At 32.1% G+C, this 24,846-nt stretch overlaps 1 protein-coding gene and 1 non-coding gene across 2 annotated transcripts in view; one reads left to right on the forward strand and one right to left on the reverse strand.

Moving 5' to 3' along the window:
- Positions 1-18,253, forward strand: part of LOC141713195 (putative cyclic nucleotide-gated ion channel 20, chloroplastic) — a 30,215-nt gene extending 11,962 nt beyond the window's left edge. The window contains 8 exon segments of the mRNA XM_074516492.1: positions 4,149-4,397; positions 5,055-5,306; positions 6,664-6,809; positions 8,065-8,142; positions 8,838-8,967; positions 9,069-9,315; positions 16,532-16,694; positions 17,907-18,253. Of these exon segments, the coding sequence (XP_074372593.1) occupies positions 4,149-4,397; positions 5,055-5,306; positions 6,664-6,809; positions 8,065-8,142; positions 8,838-8,967; positions 9,069-9,315; positions 16,532-16,694; positions 17,907-18,021 (1,380 nt within the window). The 3' untranslated portion in view covers positions 18,022-18,253.
- A 5,703-nt stretch (positions 18,254-23,956) lies between these two features.
- Positions 23,957-24,063, reverse strand: LOC141715433 (small nucleolar RNA R71). The gene has a single exon (XR_012572197.1). It is a non-coding gene; the product is annotated as a small nucleolar RNA R71 (small nucleolar RNA).
- Positions 24,064-24,846: the final 783 nt, after the last annotated feature.

The following is a 24,846-nucleotide window of genomic DNA, read 5'->3' on the forward strand; positions in this document are numbered from 1 at the left end:
TATACATTTATTATTAAATTAGATGTAATCAATACATGTATATTATATGAAAAATCATTAATATATATAATTATGAGGGGTAATTTAGTAATTTTACAAGTAATAAAATGTCTCAATGTACCCACTATTTGCTTTACTAGTTTTATAATAGTTCTTTGTATCATTCCAGTTAAAAATAATTTCTACTCTTCGTACACCAAAATATATTTTTCCCTTAAAAATAGTCTTTTTATTTAATGTATTCACTCAAAATAATAAAGCTTAAATATTGTGTCATAATCATGTTTAGTGTGAAAATTATATAAAGATAAATATAATTTATGTACATAGTTATAAATTGTTAATATTAAGTGATGAAATAGTAATAAATATACGTTCACTATTAAGTTAGATGTAATTAATACATGTATATTAGATGAAAAGTCATTAATATATATATTTATGAGGGGTAATTTAGTATTTTTACAAGGAATAAAATGTCTCAATGTACTCCTTATTTACTTTATTATATATATAATAGATAGATGGTAACATACATGAAATTATTAATATTAATGAGTTAGATGTAATTAACATATGTTATTAAATATGACAATTATATGTATTTATTAATAAGGAGTAATAATGACTTAGGTGTAATTAATAAATGTTACTAAATTTGACAATTATTTGTATTTATTAATGAGGGGTAATTTAGTAATTTTAAGCGGAATAAAATGTTTCATCCAACCCCCTATTTGCTTTATTATATTTATAATAGATAATAGATATCCATTATAAGTTTTTACATACACAAATATAGATATAAAAGTATAGGTCTAGCACCTGCGCCTCCAGGTGTGTCAGATCTATATTTCAATTACCCAATTTAAAAGATAGTTTTTTTTTCTTTTCGCTATAATTTTTCGTGGAAAGGAAAAAAAGAAAATTATAACAGAAATGAAAAAGCTATCTTTTAATTCGGGCCCGTTAAAATATTGATCTAACGCCCTTAAGCAGTGTTAGATAAACTGTCCCTGACATGCGTGTATCAATCACGGACCATGAGCAAAAACAATATAAAAGTGGTTAATTTTTCATCAAGGGTTAATAAGTACTAGATTATAACATGTGCTCTGCACATACATATTTTATAAATTATTTAACATTATTAAATAAAATAAATTTATACTTTAAATTGAATAACATTATTCCGAAAAAATTAATATTAATACAATATGTGTGTTGCATTAATAGATTAAAAAATCTATTCAATAATTAGAGTAATTAGATACTTTTTGTATATAGTATATAGGGTCGTACTCCACTAGAAACCCCTTATAATAAAACCTAGAAACTAAAATAAAAATAATTCTAAATCGCGTCGAAATATAGCACATGTGGTATGAAAATTGATCTTGGGAAATGAGAAAAATACAGTAAATTCGGATTTTAATTTTTTTTTACAGTTTGACGAGAAAAATCAAATTAAAAACGGAAGTGAATAACTGAGATTCTGATAATGCAAATCGTCGGGGAAAACATTTTTCGGTGAAATGGGTCAAAATCGTTGAAAATCCGGTCAACTTATGATTGAATCTGATTGGTTAGTATGATTTAGCGAGAGAGATTAGAGAGTCAAATGAGGTAGAGGAGAAAAAAATTCTAGAGTTGATGGTACGAAGACTAAAGACGAAGGAGAAGGGAAGGGAGGAGGGAGAAGATGGGAGAGCGGAGAGAATCACGTGAATCTAGAAGTAACACTCCTATTTTTAATCATTGATGTAGTACAACTTTACAAGTACTAGTGGTAGTAGAAATAGGTTAAAAATCATATGGGCTATAACCAAACAAGGTCCATGGACCATATACCTACAAGACCAAATTACAGTTTAATGTCTTATTAGATGACCCAACATATATTAAAATTCTTGTAAAAAACATATATTTAACATATATATATATTTAAAAATAATTTTAAAATATACCCGATTTTATTCCAATTTTATAATCCGATAAATTCTCGATTCCTAATAAATCGCAAATCGATAGCTCAACCGTTTTAATCCGATTAGCGATTCTTGTAACACTGATGATACTAAATAAAAATTTAAAAAATTGTTGGAATAATAAAAACAAATTTAGAAAATAATTATTTATAAGCAAGAAAATCATAAAATTATCAAAGGAAACCCGCATCCTGTTGAATAGTATAAGATCCTATTGGGGTCTTTCTCCAATACCTTAAGGTTTAAGATAAATTGGTTACTTAACATGGTATTAGAGGTCGGTTTTGGGAGGGGTCTCGAGTTTTAGTCCTCCCACCCAATTTGTTTAATTTAATTGTTTGTTTGTCAGCTTGCTTGTGCGGTTATATTTGAAGTTGTTTAGCCAATCGTACCATTGAGGGGAATGTTGAATAGTATAAGTTCTTGTTGGGGTCATCCTCTAAGACTTAAAGGTTTTAGATGGGCCGCACATTGGATTATAAGCTTGTAAATTATAATAGTCACATATGTTGTGAACCTAAGAGTTCTAATTCTTTTATAAATAGAAATATAAAATGACCAAATGTGAAAATTTAATTTCTTAGACTAATTGAATGCAATTTATTGTGCATTGGTAGAATTCTCTATACTCTCCCACTTAAATTACCTGCAGATATATGATTTAAGAATAAGTCAAAGTATTTTAATTTATGACAATGATTGTGCGGTCATGTTTAACAAGACTAAATGACCACCTTTGTAGAGTTGAAGACTCCAAGTGAATGGATATATGTATAAACCACAAGACTTAAAATCAAAGAACGCTGAAATTTGACTAGGATTTTGAGTTTGAGCCTTTGGAGTTTGTATTAAGTATAAATTCAAAAAATCTGTGGCTAAAAACGAGGCTTCTAATCTTTTGTTCTTGTAATTTCACAAACCCTGAATTTCTAAGCACAAAAATAATGCCAACAGTCGATTACAAATATCTTATAATTAATAAATTTCAGGTTTATATACAAAAACTATGAATACAAGGTAAATTAATCCCCTATGGAAGCCTGATTGCTAATAAATACAATTGCAAACTGCACTATAAAGTAGGATTTGTATTTGCTTATTCGATGGACGTGAATCCTTAAAATAAAAGGTCTTGATATAGTTTATTTTTCCCCTTGGAAGTTATTCTTTTTAAGTTGCTTATGTATAATTTTGACTTTGCTTCCAAGGTAACAACTAAAGCAGGAATTAAAAGGTTAAATTTTTAACTTGATTTGATCATCGCCATTGATTTTAGGGAAATCCATCAGCCTCATCAGTTGATAAGCTAACAACTGTTGACATGTGATTATCTATTCATCAAACTCAGACATTCATCGACATCACTTCATTTGTAATTTATGGAAATCCATCGGCCTCATCAGTTGATCAGCTAACTGTTGACATGTGATTCTTTATTCATCAACCTCAGACATCTATTGACTTCGCGTCGTTTGAGTTAGTTATGTGGATATCCACTAATATGTACATTGATACCTACTGAAGTGCATCCATTAACTGTACTTGGGCATCTATTCAGGTGTTAGTCATCCATTGATTTGTGAACAGAACTTTAGTGGATGAGATATATTAACTTGTTACATGGACATCAAATATGTTAAGTGTAATATGTGAATACAATTAAGCTTTCATCCTAAGACCTACAGAGCTTGTAACTTACAGTGGTATCAAAGCTCATGCTAGTAGTGGTCTCCAGTTCTTACCCCCAATATTCTCAATTATTTAATTTGGTGAGTATAGGAATAGTTGATTATTGCACTAACTATTGGTTTATAACTTTCTAGTGATCCACTATTCAACCCAAATCCTGTGTTTGGAGTTTTTTTTTTGAGGGGGAGGGGATTGAATTTGATATATGATCAACTCGAGCCCTCCTCTTAAGACCTTGAGGTTTTAGGAAGGCTGGCAACTTAAGATGTACGTGACACAGTTACAGTAATATCCATTGATATAGAAACTTACAAATAGATAGTTTAAATAAAGTTACTATTCAAGTCTCCTCATATATTAATGTTTATATTTCAAGTATCTAATATCATCAAAATGTGTTATAATTAATTTGCTCAATTACTAATGATTTATGTACACTTGAATATGAATACAGTCCTTTTAATTGTGTAGATCATTATATGGCTGGTCCTTGAAAAGTTTAAAGGATCATCTGGGGCGAATTATGCAAAAAACTTTTTGCGAGCAGCAATTCTTGTTCAGTATATTCCTAGACTGTATAGGATTCTTCCTATGCTTGCTGGTCAGTCTGCAAGTGGCTTTATATTTGAGTCGGCATGGGCAAATTTTGTTATCAATCTCCTCACTTTTGTGTTGTCTGGCCATGTGGTTGGATCATGCTGGTATCTTTTTGGATTACAAGTGAGTTGAAAATTTGAGACATTTTATGTAATTTCAAATATGCTTTTATATCTATACTGATTATATTGTTGTCAAGTTGCTATATTGGTTTTTCTATATATACAAATTGAAAATTAAAAGCGGTCTCTCTTTGGTCCATGTAATAGTAAAATTTTCCCGTCATCAAAATAATATTGTAGCAAGATACTTTGGATTTAATGAATTTATAATGGTAGAGAATGTTATATGGGATATTTATCTCATTTGTACCCTTTGCAGTGCTACTTCAAGTAAATTGATACTCTTATACTCAATAGTATGTTGAACCACTGTTTTCTTCTGAAGTTCTATAAAGTGTCACTTCGACATTTACATTTTATTTGGAGTCTGGTGGTAGCTTATTCTCCTGTTTATGCACCCATAAGATATTTTAGCAAGTTGAATTTAACTAGTATATTAATTTAAGTTCTTGTTTTGACTAACAATTAAAGCAAAACAACTTAATATGCCTTCGATCTTTCACATTTTGACACATTCTCATTTGCACTCTCACTTTGGACTCTTGGTTTTAACCAACAATTTGAAAACGACAAACTAATATGTATCTTTTATGGTATCATATGTTTTCTCGGTCACTATGCTATCCTAAGATCTTGTTATTTTTACTACTACTTGCAGAGGGTAAATCAGTGTCTTAGAGATGCATGTGGTGGCGGTAGCTGCATAAAATTTATAGATTGTGGCCGAGGTGACGAAGATGAGAGGTTCGGACCTGATCAAGATTGGAATCGATGGATAAATAACGGCCAAGCCAGTGCTTGTTTTGGTGAAGACGGTTTTGAGTATGGAATCTACCAACAAACTGTTAATCTCACCAAAAACTCTGACCTTACCACGAGATACATATATTCATTATTTTGGGGTTTTCAGGTATCCTCAATTCGTTTATTTTTCATTCTTTTTTTAGATGTGTTGTCATCTCCTATGTGCATAAACATGGTCTTAGTTTGAGAGTGGATGCCATAATTGACACGAGTTTTAATATGGACGGACATTTCAATTTGGTGTAAAATAGCAGAGCTTATATTTTTTTATGTGTACTTTCAGAAAATTTCCTATCAAATCAAGAATTCTGAACCTACAAAACACGCATTTTTTAATGAACTAGTTTCCGAGCTCTTTTGGTGTTATTGTAATTACATGCATCCATAAAATTTGAACTACTAGCAGCAGTAGTAAAGGCTTTCAGATAAAGAACTTCTGCGAGTAGATAGATGAAGGGTAGTGTTTAGTGGTTTATTATTGGGTCCATGATGCTAATTCTTCTAGTGGAAGAAAATGCATCCAAAAGGAATGAGGAAAATCCAAAGGAGAAGAAATGAGGCTAAAACATCTAATCCATTAGAAACCTGATCATATTCTTTTTTACAGCTATAATATGTATGAAATTCCTTTACTAACTCTCAAGGTTTTAAGTTTTCTAAAGCATGCAGCAATGGGGTTTGATTGGTTGATTATTGAGATCCTTTAAATAGTTAACAAACTTAATATATAACTATAATGGTAGTAAGTATTTCATATGAGTATCTCGTGTTCCTTGACTTGCGCGGAATTGTCCAATATCGATACATGTGTGGACTTGGCAATAGATTGAATATTTTGCACATTTTTCCACCCAAAATGAAATATTGAGTACTTACCTATGTTGGATCCCACTATTTTAGGATTGTAACCCTGATCGAGTCACGAAAATGTTTTGTCATATCAGTCTGTGGTTCTTTTGACCAAGTCAGTGTTGTACACTGTGGCGAACACGGGTTGGGTTGGTTGGTTTGGAGGTAAAAAACGACCTAATCCAATTATTTTGGTTTTTAATAAATTCAACCCATTAACCCGAAATTATTAGTTCAACCCAACCCTACCCTTTGTATGTTGGGTTGGTTCGGGCCGGGTTGGGTCGAGCGGCTTAAATTAGCTGGCGAAGTCTTTATATTTCAATTTTTTTTCTCCTACACCGTATAATTTATAAACAATATCATAAAACCTGATCGAGTCACGAAATTTTTTGTCATATCAGTCTGTGGGTTCTTTTGACTGAGTTAGTACACTATGGCTGGCATTATGACATGTACAATGGTTGCATTAAAGAAATTCTTGATATTTGCATATTTTTTTCATAGAAATTGGGCGAATTTTGCACCAGTTTAGATTGGATTACTTGTTTGCATTACTGTTACATTTTAGTAATTATAACTCATTGAAGTAATCTATCCTTTTATTTTCAAAGCAAATTAGTACTCTGGCTGGAAATCAAACTCCAAGTTATTTTGTTTGGGAAGTTCTCTTCACTATGGCCATCATTGGCCTGGGTCTTTTGCTTTTTGCTCTTCTCATTGGAAATATGCAGAACTTTCTCCAGGCTCTCGGACGCAGGTTAGTATTTTATTTTAGTAGCGATTGATATTGGAAAGGTCCTACAAAAGTTTGATGATATTAATATAATTGAGAGCATCAGAACATTTTTGCGTACATTAGTCTAATATAGGGACTACAATTTCGGTGAGCTGATTAATAGAACTATACAAAATACCTTTACTTTATAGAAGTATCTGTATTATGATTGTTTTGTACATTTAAAATAGTACAAACAGTCTGGCAAAAAAAAAAAATAGTACAAACAGATTAAATTTTTTTTGCTTGCAGTACATTAGAATTTTAGAGATATCAAGTGTTAAACCTTAGAATTTTAGAGATATCAAGTGTTAAACCTTTCCTAGTTCTCATTGCACCAACGGAATAGTCAAACTCAAGAAATACTCCGTGATGAAGGATATAAAACCCTGTCAGACACCATAGATTTTGTATTGCTATATTATAAGACAGACATATTATACGTGTTGCCTCAGCTAGATGTTTGTAGTAAAACTTTACAATCAATAAGCGGATTTTAAAGAAATCATAGAAATTTTAAATATTGTAGGTAAATTTTCTCATAAAATGAGTATTTGTCACACGTGTTGCCTCAGCTAGCTGTTTGTAGTTAAACTTTACAATCAATAAGCGGCTTTTGAAAAATCAAAGAAATTTTGAATTGTGGAGGTAAATTTCTCTTTGATTGAGTCTTTGTAACAATCGTTTATAGTCGATGTTACAATTAAATCACCACATAAATGGTACAACATTGCAGTACTTGAACTCTCGGTCAATTCCGTGATTGCTATTTAAGTGAAAATGCTAGTAAGAATGATATATGCAGAGAATAAAAGTTGTGTTTGGTTGACATGTATTAGCGAATCATGTTCTACGAAAATCACTATTTCATTGGAAATCTTGAATCCTATATATTCTGCAAGTAGAACATATTTAAACGTGTTACTCTATAAAACATGTTCAGATTGCAGAGCATCATGTTCAGCTTGGTGAACATACATGTTCAGCTTGGTGAACATACATGTTCAGCTTGCTGAACATACATGATTTATAGAATAATTTTTTCAAATAATAATACGTATTGCAATGTTTTGATTGTAGAACATATATGGTCCCCGATAATATAGAGGTCTCCGTTGATTTTTCTCTATTACTAATATAACAACAAAAGATATACAGGGTGTCAGATGCTATGAAGGATAGCTTTGCAATTTGTGCAAGTCAGATCTGATGACTCCTTAAATGTAATTTCTTTTAGGAGGTTAGAAATGTCTTTAAGGCGTCGGGATGTTGAGCAGTGGATGAGTCATCGACGTTTGCCGGAGGAACAACGAAGGTAATTTTTTAATTAAAATTCATTCCTTTCTTTGATTCATCTATTCAATGAAATCAAACTCTTAATTCCGTAGATGTCCATATTTTACTTGACCCAACAAAAACAGTTATTGATTTTCAGTATGAGAAATGCCATCTCCTGTCTAGTGACTAAACTTTTTGGATAAGAATTATACTTTGTTACTTGACCACTACCATTAATATGGGTTTTTGATCAATATATATTGCAGTCTGCAGATTGAGTCTTACCTTCTTCATTCTATATTCATGGGCGGTCCTGGCTCAGTACGGACCCTGTGACCGCACAGGGCCTCACTGGGTCCAGGGCCCAAAATTTTATAAGAACTAGTATACCATTCCATGTACTTGCGCTTATTAATTTGACATTGAACATTACATTACGTCTGTATTCATGTTTGAGGGTTCAACACTGTCATTCTTTGTTAATCTTGCCCGTGAAACAAAGAAATATAAATAAAAAAATTTGTAATTACTTAATTTTAGTAGAGGCCCTCGTATGAAAAAGCAACTCTTTGTTTTGTAGTTAATTTGATTATGTAAAAAGCTACTCTTTCATTTTATTCCCTCAGAAACACGCTCCTCTCATGTGTTAGTGTGTAAATTAACTTCAAATAAATAAATTGTAGTTACTTAACTGATTATCGACTAAATGAAAGTTGGCATGCGCTTATGCAGTCAGATTCGTGAATCAGAACGTTATAATTGGGCTGCCACCAGAGGGGTAAATGAAACAATGCTATTGGAGAATCTGCCTGAAGATCTTCAAAGAGATATACGTCGACACCTCTTTAATTTTGTCAAAAATGTGAGCTTCAATGTCTTAATTTTATCTTATGCTAGATTTTATTTTATGTTATTTTGACAGTACTCTACAATATTTTATCTAAGAAAATCATGTATGAATAGGTCCGAATCTTCACTATGATGGAGGAACCCATCTTGGATGCCATGCGTGAGAGACTGAAAACAAAAACATATATCAAAGGAAGCAGAATTTTAGTTAAAGGAGGCTTGATTGATAAGATGGTTTTCATTGTTCGTGGTAAACTTGAGAGCATCGGAGAAGATAAGAATAGTGTTCCTTTGTCCGAAGGGGATGTTTGCGGCGAAGAACTTCTTACGTGGTGCCTCGAGCATTCTTCTGTTAATAGAGGTGCCGATGCATTTTCTTTAGTGTTTATTTAACTTCTATAGTTGGCACATATAATCTTAAACCTAGTTGCACATAGTTGTTTGAGAGTGATTAGGGTTTTAAACGAACTGAACTATTCGTCAAGCTCATTTGAGTTCGAGTTCGATAAGCTTACTGAACAGGTGTTCAAACAATATTATTTTGTCCGATAATCTTAACGAACCAAACCGAACTTTTAAGGTGTTCGACTCGAGTTCGCTTCATGTTCGGTTCAAGTTCAACTCGTTTGTTAACATCGAGTCTGGTTCCACAAAATAGGATATTTATAATATAAAAATATATATAATATATGTTATCCATAATTTATATTTTAAAATATTTTATAATTATTTAAAATAAATAATATATCACTGGGAAAATATTCAATGAATAGTGTAGCTTACATTAAATAATTTTAATTTTTTTTTTAAAAAAATATGTATTTAATGTTCAACAATTCGTGTTCGTTTGTGTTTGGTTCGTTATGTTCGCGAACAGTTCGTGTTTTGATCGAGTATTACCGAACTCGAGTTTGGACAAGAAATTTTGTCCGATAAAGTTTCTGAACAGTGTTCGGTTCGTTAAGATTTTGTTCGAGTTCATTAAAAGTTCGTCAGGGTTCTTTTCATTTACAGGTCTAAGAGAGATTATGAATCAATTAGGAAAAATTGTCAGATGTGTCTTTTAGAATGTAAGCGCGAATAGGATTACATCATCTTGGGTAATATTGATCCTTTATCTTCTTTTTCCATAGATTATGACTCGAGACTCTCTTTCGTTGCTCTTCTATATTATCTCACCCTTCTAATATATAATTCTAGTCAAAATTAGGGATGACAACAAATTAGGTCGATTAAGGTCAGATTTAACGAATCGTAAAACCAAAATATTAAGAGGTAAAATATGAAACTCAAAAATGAAATAAAATTAATATTTTGTATAACATGTGATATATTTTAATTTAACATGCGACTTATAACATATATTTCATGGGTGATACCCAGTACTGTTGATGTATATTGTTTAGAGTTTCGTTCACAGGGAAGGAACTGTTGATGTATATTTTTAGAGTTTCGTTCACAGGGAAATATCCCAATACCCATATCAAGGTTTTATCACCTACAATTCAAAAGTGTGGAGAATAATTTGATGGGTGTTTTAACTATATCCTATTTAATAAGCAAATAAAAACTATATTGTAAGTGTGAGAGATAACAATCAAAGAATTAGTGTTCTTCAATCGACTATAACGAATGTCTAATTTGTGTCTCTTGTTTGGCTAAAAATAATCCTTTTAGTGTTTATGAAATCCTGTCTCAAAGGTAGATTATAGTGCCTACAGTTATCCCTTGAACGCCATTCTCATGGTCAAACAAAGTACAACTATATACTATTAAAAATCAAAGATTATCAGTTTCATAATTTGCATATCCATCTCCCGATCTAATACATAAATTGTGTCAATCATATCATATACTTAAATTATAAATCCTCTCCCGATACATTATTGTAGATACAATTAAAAGTTTGCGACTCCCTTAATTGTGTTAAGGTCTCAATGATATATTAGCAATCACAAGAAAATCACAATACAACTAAAGTACTAAACAAACACAATAAGGCAAAGAATATACCTAATCCTCTGGATAAAGGGATTAAATACTCCTAATAAGTAAAATAAATATCAACTAAGAATGCAAACCATGAGTTTAAGAATTGATGTACAAAGAATACAACCTTAAAAGTTTTTTTGAAGTCCGGATGAATCCCTTCACTTCTTCTTCCATCTAGCTATGAAGTTGCTGCTCTCCCTTTTCTCGCAAGTACGACTATGTCTAACTCTATAATACAATATGTTATAATTATCCAGTCACCTCTGCAATATCTTTTTAAAACTTAATATAAAATAGTTTTAATGATTTTCAAGAAAATGTAAATAATTTCCCGAAACAAATTGGATTATAAATGTAAAATTTGTAATCTATCTTGCAGTCCTGTCCTGATTCTGGGTTGCTCCAGTTAAAATCTTGATGTTGGAACACTTCTGAATTTTAGATAATTGTTTTATATTCCCATGGGCTATAAAATCGCCTAATTCTGATGTCCAGTTACGGCGTAATGTTGTATGTACCAATAAACCCAAATTTCTTTATGATTTAAGTCCAAATAAGCCCATTTATCTAACTTAGGCAATTCTTTATTTCGTGTCAGAAGGTATTAAACTATAATTAATAATATCGAATTAATGACATAATATCATATATTTGAGAATAAATTCCTCCAAAATATATATTAATATAGACTAAACTTTTATGGAGCCCACTATTTCATTGAAGTTCATATATGTTTTGCAATTAAAAAATTGCAAAACTATTTTGCATATCATGTTCTACATATATCACTATTTGAATGAAAATGTTTTAAATCCTATACATTTGTAGCAAGTGGAAACAAAATATATTATTATACAAAATATGCTTTGTTTGCAGAATATATGTTTAGGTTGAGGAGACACATATTTTACTTGTTGATACAACACCATTACACATGTTTATATCTGGAGTTTATAATTTTTATTTTAATCAATGTTTATACCATTGACCCATAATACGTAACTAATCGATGTTCGGTAGATCATCAAACCAATTTTGCTATGATCTTGTCAAAAATCATTTTTCTAAAATCAGTTAATAATTGGTCAAGTTAGTCAATAATCTTATCCACACATTATTTATATATAGATTAAATCATAGACACATATTTATATTTTAAATTTTTATTTTTATCTTTCATCTCTTTCATTCACCCTTCCCTCTCTACCCACCCCAACCCACTTCCGGCGACTAACAAAAAATCACCACCAGAAAATAAATATCATCACCACCATTTACCGGTGGCTGGATGTGGTTATTTTGTAATCATGTGGTGTTTTTTTGTTAGTCGTCGGAGGTGGTAACCGCCGGAAATGGTGGTCGCCATGGTTGGAGGTTGCGACGGGTTTGTTCATGAAGAAGATGAAGGAGGAGGTGACGGTTGAAGATGAAGATGATGAGATTTAAAATGAGTGCTCCACATTAAAAGTAACTTTAAATTTGTGGGGTGAAGATTAGATCTCAAATTTCATCAAGCTGGGGTTCTCATTAAAGCAAACCCTATATATATAGTTATATATATATATATATATATGACAAATGATCAAATAGAAACCAAATTTAAAATAAAAACTAGAAACTAATCTAAGGCATTAGATCAATATAGTCTAATGCCCCCCCTAAAAACACTAATCTACACCCTCCCACACACAATTTCAGCTTTTCCCTTACATTTTTAATTTGATTTTTCCCTTAAAACAGGAAGTTTTCTTTAAATCCGACTTCACTGTATTTTTCTCTATCTCTCAACGATCGATTTGCATACCATGTGTTATATTTCAAAGTAGTTGAAAAAAAATATTTGATATCTATTTTTTGTTCTAAAATTGGTTTTTATTAGAGTAACCCCCTATATATATATTTTAATCATCTATATATATATGTTTTAATTTAGTAGAGTACTTTTAAATGGAGTACTATATGTAATGCAACATGTTCTGTTCAACACTATGTTCTGCAATATTTTAAAGAAAAACATGTTGAAGATATAGCAAAAACCTTCGATTGGGGTCTTTCAATTTTTTTTTTAAACCTGAAATCGGAATCCAAACTCTTTTAGGTTTAAAAAATAAATTCAAACCCAACATTTGGGGTTTGGTAAAATCCGATGACGTTGCAACAGATCAAATATGCATCTGGGATTATGTGGTCATCTTATGTGGCCATCCTATGCAAAAATATGGTGTAAGGAATGCATCCACGGTTAGTTAACGTTAATGAAATATAACAAACACGAAAGTAAGTACACAACCAATTAACGTACAACCAATTAACGTGGAAATTCAGTAAAACCACTAATCCACTAAATATGAGTAAATTTACTTAAACCTCTTCAATACAATCATAGCCTTTATGCAAAAAACATTTTTTTTGTGTATCTCTGAAATAACTCTCTAACTTTTTTATTATCTAAAAATCTTGAAAATATCTTTATTCACATATACTATAATGATTCCAATCCTAATGTACTCATGATAGTTGATAATGTACTCATGATAGTTGATAGTTAGAGAGTCTACTAATAGTTATCTTATTAATATTATAAAATATAGTGTCCTACTAATTTAGGACATTATATATATATGAACTCCAACAATAATCATTATTTTATGCTCCATTACTGTAATAATAATATATTTGAAGTGTAATAATTTAGGGAAGAGAAAAGAAGTGTGGAAAAAGATACAACAATAATTTTTATTTATTAAAAGTGAAATAAGGCTTGACTAGGATAGCCTTAAAAATAGGACATTTCAGAGTTGTCCTGGTATTTGGTATTTGAAGGCACATTTAAGATACTGTTGGAGATATCTTTTGTATCAAGTGCCCTAAATTTTGATTGAGGACATCATATAAGGCATCTCTTGGACTTGCTCTTACTAACTTCCATGTCTTGGATATCAATCCTTCTACAAGTAATTGTCTTGCAAAATAAGACTCATCTTAATATTACATTTAAGAATTCTAGTCATTTTATGATTCTTACCTTGTTTAAAAAATCAAGTCGGGCCCTAAAATATATCTATCTTCTTCCTAGATTTATCCGTAAATATGCATTGATATAAATTATGTGCTCACACATGTAAATGTAACATATATTAATTTAGCAAAAAAGAAATGATAAATATAGCAACATATTCATATAGTAACTACTACCACCATCCCCCTAGGTTGTTTACATTGAGGGACGAGGGTCGGCACACATTTTAGGGCTCTCGTAAAGTATGGTTCTCTAAATAATTTTAAATATTTTTTCATTTTGAATAAAAATATAATGTTTAAATTTTTATACAGAAAAAAATTATAAAAATAAATTATAAAACTATACTTTATAATAGTCTTAAAAGCGTGCCAAGCATGAGTAAAATGTATGTAAATAAAAGAGTGGGACGGAGGGAGTATATTGGTTATGAACATTTTCCTATTGGCTTTTAGGATTAAAATTAGGAGAAAAATCATATGGAAGATGATTGATATTTTTTGAATAAGTGTGTTTTCTAGAATACACACACATGTGTCTCAATAGGTTAACGTTAACACATTTCCTAAATAGTAGCAATAATAACTTTATGTAACAGTTTTCCTAAATAGTAGATACAATGTGATACTAACTTATTTATGGGGTTAAATGGCTTAGTAATAATTGAACTAATGCTCAGCCTGTAACTCGAGCTTGTAACTCAATCATTAAACTCAAAAAGCTTGCACTTACATTATTAAACTAGTATGCATGTAACTCATTAAACAAAAAAAAAACTTGAACTGCCGTTAACTTGGTTGACTTTGGACGGAAGTCCGTTCATTTCTACCATTAAATTTACCAACATACACGTATATATCTTAGATTAGAAAAGAGATAAATTCTTGATATTGGAGTTGCAACACCTACATGTAATCCATTTTGAATCAGATGGAGTATACCTAACAGCTAACATCATTAAAAATTTCAAGTGCGTATATCTGTGTGTACATGTTTGTGTATCGTACAAAATCATCCAAAATTCATCACCTTCATTCATCTTTGATTGCTCTTTTCAGACCTCCGGATTCCTAGTAACCAACAGGGATATACATGTGTGTGCCATTGTAGTTTGTTTGTGCCTACTAATTAAAACGATTTTAGGATTTAAGTTTGAAATTTGCTTTTTTGAGAAGAAGACGAGGTAAAAAGATTTTAATTTGGGTAGGTAAGTATATAAATGGATCGGGATATATTTGGTTATTTGAATTAAGGATAAGGTTTGATAAAGAAGCTTTCCACATCAATTTTCCGTCCATTTCCGTTGAAGGTGTTACCAGCGGTTATTTAAATGCAAGTTTTAATTACTACAGTGACTTGAATACAAGCTTTTTGAGTTTGATGATCCAGTTGCAAGTTATGCATGGGTTTAATTATGTTTAAGCCATTTAACCCCTTATTTATGCTACTAACAACTAACTAATTAAATATTTTAAGAAAAATCCGATGTTGTCCACATAACTTTAAGCCCTCTTATTTCTTAGTTGTAGAAATTTGTTTGGTAGATGTACTTCCCATCATCACCTTTTTGGTTAGAGGACTTCTCCCCGCAAACTATGTTTTGGCACACTTCTCACGATATTCATACATTGATGCGCATCTCACGTATTTTAAATAATTGACACACATCTCTTCAATATTAATAAATAGTTCTTCTTTATCAACAATGTCCGGATTGGCAGTTCAGTTAAATTTCTATAATATTCTCACATGTCCAAATTTCCTGCATATGAAAAATGAGGTGTTACCATATGCCACCAATGATTTTCTTCAAGACCATGCTTTTTTTTTCTTTTGAAATTTTCGCTAGAAATGCCTCTTCAGCCATCTATTCATTTTTTTTTTATTTTTTTTTTGTTTTTTGTTCCTGAGCTTCCCCGAGCTTACAAAGAATTGATTAGCGCTGATAAAGGCAATTTTTTTATATCTCTTGAATCCTCAAAAGTTTTGCCTCATACCTTTCGGGCAAACTAAGAAACAGTTTCTCTACAATTTTGCTGCCAGGCTCTCAACAATCGGATTTACTTCACCACATACATCAATGTATTATAATACTCTTATATTGTGTCTTTTCTATCATAGTTGAAGCCTTAAAATTTCTTTTAGAATTAAGACTTGCATCCTTCTAATCTCTTTTAGCTTATCTCAGGCCTCTTTCTAGTTTGAGAAGTCACAGTTCTTGTATAAATTGATTTTGGGGCAACAACACAAATTATTGATATATTCCTGGTAGCTCTGTTGTTTTATTTTCATAAGCCTAATTTGGTCAAGTGTTTGACCGTCTTTAAGGGTTTGTATATCTTAACCCTGTAATATCAACTTTTGAGATGAGTTGCCCAATGCTACTTCCGAGTGGGACATGTGGGATATCTTTGGTTTGGTCTAATTCTTTCATATTTCATGTATATTATGAATTTACGATGGCTATAATAAAAAGTAGTATTTATTAATGGCTATATTGGTCATAAGAAGTAATCAATATTGCAAGAATATACATTTCATTCGAAAACAAATTCTTTCTCTGCAGATGGAAAAAGAATCAGAATTCCTGGATACAAGTTGCTAAGCAATAGAATGGTAAGATGCTTAACAAATGTAGAAGCATTTACACTCCGAGCTGCAGACCTCGAAGAAGTCACTAGTCTTTTCTCCAGGTTTTTGAGAAATCCTCGTGTTCAAGGTGCCCTTAGGTAATTTTTATAAAATTTTCCATTAAATTCTTTCTACATTCTCTTTAGAATTATAAGAAACTTGACTAGAAAATATTAGACTGTGACTGCGGTAGCTTCTTCAACTTTCAGAGCCCTCATAAATTTCCATTATGTCAGTTTACTTTTTAGATGGTGTAACGTGTATATCACATTCCAACTTATGTTTTAATATAAAGACGATTCAGTGGCTTTGACAAATATTCCTAAAGTGTACACATTAAAAAAATAGCTTACTTTTAACAATGTTACTCCTCACCAAGCTCTGCTCAGATCCATTTTTGCTACAATTTATATCCTTCATGTGACTGAATGTAGAGTCCCGGGCTTATTGCAATATAAAAAGAATGGACCTTAAAACGTACATAATTTACCAAAGTCATTGGTTATATATTCTAGACTTGACATTAGTGAATCTGAAATATAAGAATAATATATTTCAGTGGCTCCGATTCGCATCTTCCTGTCTCCTTCTCGGTCTTACTGTAGTTTAAATTTAATCTTGTATTATTGCATAAGTTTAAAATTCCACCTTTTTTGTTTCTGCTTACAAATTTAATCTTGTATTAGTGCACAAGTTCAACCATACTGCTTGTTTGTTTCTGCTTACAAATTTATAAAAACTATGTGATCTTTGATATCTTTTGAACTATATATATTTTATCAGATTATAGGTAACTGTATTACGAAGTTTCAATTTTTAGATTCATTAACTAACGATTTACAATCCCTTTCTCCAGTTTAGCTTCCCTATGGTGCCCAGTACTTTATACGAATTAACTGTACGCCTATTATCGTCTAAATATTCTGTACCCCTATTGTTCAGAGTAGTGCTGTATGTCTGTTCAGTACTGATCTAAAGAGAAACACTTGGTAAACAAAAATAGTTATCCAACTGACATTGCGAAGTTAGCTTACCGTCGTGCCACTAAACATATTGTCTTAGTAGTCATCCCCGAGTTAAAAATTTGAGTTCTCTTGAGAAATAAGTTTAGCTCAAGTTATGTATTACTTTTAAGCAGCTGTCATGTCACTTGGGAAGTCACAAGACTGTTAGCTGGGGAACTCATGAGAGCTTTTCGTGGATCCTTTATCTGCGGAAAACCAAGAGCTATATTTTACAATATTTTTATGTAATATTGATAGAGAATCAGTTGACTACATTTTCTCATGCAATAATTGGCTTCTTTGCAGGTATCAATCTCCTTACTGGCGTGGACTTGCAGCAGCTCGTATTCAAGTTGCATGGAGATATAGGCAGAAACGGTTGAGTCGAGCAACAACGGCTAGTTCTGAATTGAATCACTGAACCTGGTGATTAGTCTTTATAGATTATACATGTATTATGTATCTTAAGGTAATCTGAACCTGGACTCATTATTATTATAGGTTTATACCCAATGCACGTGTACTTCATAGATATTATTTATGAATTTGTTTATCGTATATTAAATTATGAAGAAGTTACAAAGTAATGTGTGCAAATGCACATGGTGCTACTTAATTATTAGTTGTGTGTATTAAACTAAATTATATTTTAATTTCTTTTGTCAAAATTGCAAAGTAATGTCCTTAGAACTCATTAAGTTAATGATACTTATTTTATTAAATAATATTAAACTTTATTATTCTAGTTATTGAAAAAAATTTCTTCATATTTAATTTTTTTCTAATTTTAAAATATTTCAATTTATGCTTTTTTTAATTTATATCCTCTCGAATACTTTATTATACTATATAAAATTAATTTCTAATTGTTTTCCAAAAAATTAGAAAATGATGTCATCCCATCCGCAATAATTGTTATAATTTTTTGATTTTTTTTACATTTATTATTATCTGAAAAATATAATTATTAATATCTTTTGAAATAACACATTTGTCCACTGTTACTGATAAAATTAGGTTATATTTATTACGCGTATTTAATTATATGGTTCGTGAGCTCAAAGCCTAAAATGACTTGTGTTTTGTGACTTTAAAACTGCCCTCATAATATTCACACTATCTCTTAGAGAATTAGTCTTTAAATAAATGTTAGATGTCCATGTATTGGATTAGGGTTCGTAAACTTGGTGAACAAGATTTCGTCTTTGATTGGATATTGAGTTCCTAAAGCATAGAAAGCCGATTTCTTGTTAGTTTAATTGTCTTGGAGACTAATTTTCATAGAGCTGTATGCTTAATTGGACACCTTTAATAAGCTATTATTTACCTTATTTGTTAATTTCGTAATTAATAAATAATTAGAATTTTAGAGCCTATTAATTAGACTTGGTCATTGGATCACACTAGGTCTATTTAATATAACATTAAATATGCTTTTAGGCTTATTTTAGTCCATATCATTTGCCCCCAATTTCTGCGAAGCCGTATAAAGATTCCGTAGAAGTTAAGTTTATACCTTTTTTTGATTATCATTTTTAAGGTAAAGTGTAGAGTGATCTACACATTTATAACGATTCTCCATTAGAAAACATCCTTATGTTCATTATAGTTTTTTCCAATTTTCTGGGAATTTTTCTGGCACTTTTTTTGATATTTTTGCCATTTTTTGATATAATTCATCAAAAATATATTGTTCCATAAGAAATAATTCTAAATATTATTTCTAATTTTTCTGAATTGTTGGGATTTTCCCCTTTATTTCACCCTATTTTGGGAATTATTTCATGCCTTTAAGTATTTATCCTAAACATTTTAGGAATTTTTTCGGAATTCCATGAATTTTTCATAATATTTCCTAATATATTTAGGAATTTTTTACATAAACCGGTGTATTTTTAATATTTTAGGAATTTTTATATATTAAAGGGTATTGCACCTACAGCTTTTATCCATTGAAAGAATAGAGTTTTAGGATTTTTTTCGTACCAACGTGTAATGTTTCCTGATAATTTCGAAACTTTTTCATATTAACGGATATTTTTTCCTATTATTTTTAAAATTTTTGTTGTACCGAGTATTTTTTCTAATAATTTAGAAACTTTCGTATCAAAGAGTATTTTTTCCTAATATTTTAAAAGTTTTTCCTTACCAACGTGTATTGTTTTCTAATAATTTTAAAAAACTATGTAACAAATAGTATTTTCATTTTTATCTATTTTTCAACTAATAAAATAATTAAAAAATGAATTTCGGCGAGTTACCCGCCTTGGAGGTCATATAAAACCGACGGACATGAAACTTGTCTCCTTGCATGGTTGATTTTTATTTATTTTTCTTTCTTTTTTTGTCCTTTTCTCCATCAATAGATTTGTCTTTTTGTTCATTTTTTTCCGTCTTTTTCTTCTGTCTTTTTCTTCTATTACTTTTGTGTCTTTATCTTCATCATTTTCCATCTTTTTATTCGTTATTGCAAAAACAATTATGAACTCTTGTCATAATTTATTGTGTCACCGGACATTTTTGTACACCTATGCATAATATAATTATATGAATTTTAAGAATATAATAAATATTAATTTCTATTTTTTCCAACCAATATCAGTTTTATATCCCTTAATTTTTAAGGAATTTAAACACTAATTACGACTTTACTCGTAATTTTTATTTTCATCGGACATAAATTTATGCAATCATGCATTGAATAACATTCTCTATTTTGAGAATTTTATCTTGTATTTAATAAGTATTTTAATAATTAATAATTATTCCCTCTTTTCTATTTCCCATAAATTCTGAATGAAATATTCAAAAAATGGTTTGATTGTGCAACTTCATTTTAGGCGTTGTTACCCTCGTCCAAGGAAGCAACTTCCTTTTTTCGCCTAGAAACTTTGTCTTTTGGTCATTGATAGAAGGTCATCGTGGCTAAAGCCTTCCTATGCGTGATTTACCTCCGCCTAGGAGGCTTATAGGCAAACACTCCTAAAAACCTTGCTTCCCGAGTGTCGGTGGAAGGCCTTCATAGCTAAAGCTTCTTAGGCGGCCTTCCTAGGCGCAGGTTACCCCCGCCTACGAGGCATATTGCTAAACGACTTGAGAAATTTCGCCTCTTGGACATTCGTTGAGCTTCAAGCCTATTTTATTTATTTATTTTTTTTCAATGAATAAAGGTCCCTTTATTCGGTAATAAATTCTAGGCGCGGGTTACCACCGCCTAGGAGACAGTATTGTAACGATGACTATGAATGGTTCTTTTAGGGCGTTATTGGGCTTCAAGCCTTAAAATCCTTGTATTTTATACATATCCATGTTATTAACTCATAGATTGAGTTTGTACGTGCCTTTTCTTGTATAAGGCCATATCGAGGCTATAAGGTCTTCTGATGAGTGATCATCGTGGCCTTGCATGGCTTCATCTGTCCGCTGTGGCTCTTGATTATGCTCTTATCTACTTTTGGTCCTTTATGGACTTTGAACATTTTCAGTGTGCATCCTAATTGTCCTTCGGGACTCGACTTGTGATCTTTCGGGATTTTCTATCCTTATATAGTTTTCTATCTTTTTGGCGGTTGGTCTTTCAGTACTTGCATTCATTAGATGCTTACTCATAAAAAATTTTGATAGATAAGATGATAAACTTTCATAAGTAGATAATATTCTGGAATATGGGTTTAACCCTTTCGAAGAATAGAAAATGGTTTCATCGACCTTGTTTATACTTGTTATATACATTCACACCTAGGGGCTTTGTATTTTGCAAGCCCAAAAAAGTCAAGGCATCTTTGGGGCTACAAGCCTTTTATTTGCACGTGTCAGGCATTTACTTATGTCTTTGAAGTCTTCCAGTACTGGATATTCCGGTACATGATCATTACTCGAGTTTATAAACCGCAATTGAAGGATTGCGACACTTATGAGCCTCTAATTGGACAAACTTGGGCTATTTTCATTTCCTTGTGTTCTATTTCTGTACTTGGCACATTTTCCATGCTTGCCATATATTTGTTTTTCTATCATACACAATAAACCTTCAGGTTTTTGACATAGCAAGGCTTTGGCATTTTCTCATCGTTCATGGTTTCCAACTTGTAGGATTTTGTCTTATAATGCTCTTGACTCAAATTGGCCCGTCCCAACTAGGGGCTAGCTTTCCTTTCGGTTCAACTTCAGATGCCTCAACCTTCTTCAAGACTAAGTCTCCTTGCTGAAAGAAACTTTATTTAACCTTTCTATTATAGTAAAGGGAGGCTCTTCGTTGATGCTCTGCATTACGGGTGTTAGTGTTAAGTGGCATTTATATCCACCTATAACGCTTTGTAAAATTTCAAATTGGTGTTTTGTACTCGAGTTATTTGTGTTTTTGATGTGTTTTGTAGTGTTTTTGCATTTCAGGCATAGCTGAAGGAAGAAAAGAGATTTAGCATTATTTTGGTGCTAAATTGGTGTTAGGAAGGTGCCTACGGTGTTTGCTCGTTGATCGCCATAGAAATCCAGCTAATAAAATAAACACAGAAGTTTTTCCAGAAGGTCAGCGCGCCCGCGCTGTGTTAGCAGCGCACCTACGCCGGTTTGTTAGAGATACAACGCGCCCGCGCTGGGATAGCGCGCGGCCGTGCCGGGTCGAATTCTGAGATTCCTGATTTGATTAGAATACTGATTGGTTGGACTTCTGGATTGGTTGGGCTGCTATATAAAGACTTTTTAAAGACATTTTTTATAACAGAGACTAAGAAAAAGACGACGAAAAGACCGCATAGAACAATACAACGAAGGCGAAGATGATCTAGATTATTCTTGTGATTCTTTGTTTTAAGTTGTAATCTTGGATGCTAATTTTCTTGTTTGTTGAACCTATTACTCTGAATTACGTACTTTGTTTATTATTGAGTTTATAAAGACCTAGTTTATTATACCATGCTTTCATCGGAACCCATGATGATGATGAGTTCGGTTATGAACTAATCGTTATCGTGGGGTTCTAACGGATTTATTTATGGATTTCAATAGTTAATTTGTTTCGATATCTTAGTGTGTGGTGATTGTATGATATTTTAGTATTGGTTGTGCTTATTCGTCTTATGTGCGTCGCGAACATATAAGATAGTGTGTTAATCTCTAATGAAGCGACATTGAGTTTAGAGATTTAGAACTTGCCATGCTAGCATAGGTTCATGTATTTGTTATGCATGATTCGTAGGTAGTTTTAACCATCTTACTTTCCCTATGTAATCACAATAGATAACTTGCACATTAATCCTTTATGTTGTCAAATTCTATAGACATATAGGGTCACTACATACTTGGTATCTATTCAGCTTCTATCTCTTTTGTGGATGTCTGGTAGTATGGTATTTGTGCAACGCAAGTTGGCGTTTACTAGTTTCGTGTTATCTGATTAGTTGTCGTCACCATTGCATGCTAAGGTTAAGAACATTAACTTTGGAAGAAGTATTTAATGAAGTTAGAATCCCATGTTTGTCTCATATATTAATTCAACCCTTTTAATCTTTTAGTTAATTGCATGTTAGGTAATATCTTAGTTATAAAACTCTCAAATTGTTATTCGTCTTAGCATTGAACAATAGCCATATCATTGTTGCATAATTGCATAAATCTTAAATTAACCAAAAGAGTCTCTGTGGGAACGAACTAGAAAGAATTCTATATTACTTGCGAACTGCGTATACTTGCGTGTATTATTAGCGCGTGTTTTCGTCCTAACAAGTTTTTGGCGCTGCTGCCGGGGACTCAGTGTTAATTTTTAGTTTATGTGTTTGTCATCAGTGGTCGATAAAGTTCATTGACTCGGATATTGTTACTTACTTGGGTACTTATTGTATTTCAGGTACTCTAGAGTGCGTTTATGCCAACACGTTCTCGATCTCGAAAGAGAACACTGGATCAAGCAGAGGAAGAGTTTGAATTAGAAGTTGATAAAGTTGAGGAAGAAGCACTAGTTGTAATGGGAGATCAAACAGCGAATCCGAAGGCTTTGATGGACTATTCTCAGCCTAAGATCAATGATATTCAGTCTAGCACTATCAGACCAACCATCTCGTCTAACACCTTTGAGATCAAATCGAGCACGATTCAGATGATACATAATTCAGTTCAGTTTGGGGGTTCTCCTATAGAAGATCCCAACATGCACATCAGGGATTTCATCGAGATCTGCGACACTTTTAAGTTCAATGGAGTTTCTGAAGATGCTATTAAGCTGAGGCTTTTCCCATTCTCTCTGAGAGAGAGATAAAGCTAAGTGCTGGTTACATTCTCTACCAGCAGGTTCTATCACCAAATGGGAGAATCTTGCTCAAAAGCTTCTCACCAAATTATTCCCTATGGCGAAGACAATTGCAATCAGGAATGCTCTTACTCAGTTTGCGCAATAATCTCAAGAATCTCTATATGAGGCTTGGGATTGCTACAAAGAGATGCTTAGGAAGTGCCCTCACCATGGCATCCTGATTAGATGATCATAAATTGCTTCTACAATGGTTTGGGAGCACAATCTAGAACCATGCTCGATGCAGCGTCAGGTGGAGCCTTATGGGCCAAAAGCTACTATGAAGCTTATGAGTTGATTGAGCTAATGGCTGCTAATGAATACCAGAATCCAACCCAGAGAATGCCGCAAGGCAAGATAGCAGGAGTTCTGGAAGTGGATACAACTACTGCTATAGCTACTCAACTTCAAGCTTTGACGATGAAAGTGGATTCTTTGGCTAATTATGGAGTTAATCAGATCACAAGTGTTTGTGAGCTTTATGCAAGTGCACATGAGATGGAGCATTGTGCTATCTATAGTAAATTAACTAAGTTTGTGAGCAACTTTCAGAGGTCGCAACCACCAGCTCCAACCACTTATCATCCCAACAACCGCAATCATCCTAACTTCAGCTGGAGCAACAATCAGAATGCGGTGCAACAGCCTTATCAGCCATATGTAGCAAAGCAATATAACCTTCATGGTTTTCAAAAATCGCAATATGCACCAAGGCAACAACTCCAACTTGAGGCTCATGTGCAAGAGCCAAGCGGTTTCTATCAAGACTTTGGAGAATCAAATTGGGCAGATTGCCAAGTGCCTTTCTGAATCGACAATCTGGTACACTCCCTAGTGACACTGAAGTGCCAGACAAGAGGGAAGCTAAGGAGAAGGTTAAGGCAATTACATTGAGGTCTGGAAAGGTTGCGAATCCCGAAAAATCTCAAGTTCTAGAATCTGAAATTGTGGCTGAAGAAG

The sequence above is a fragment of the Apium graveolens genome, chromosome 3, assembly GCF_009905375.1.
Source record: "Apium graveolens cultivar Ventura chromosome 3, ASM990537v1, whole genome shotgun sequence".
Classification (NCBI taxonomy): Eukaryota; Viridiplantae; Streptophyta; class Magnoliopsida; order Apiales; family Apiaceae; genus Apium; species Apium graveolens.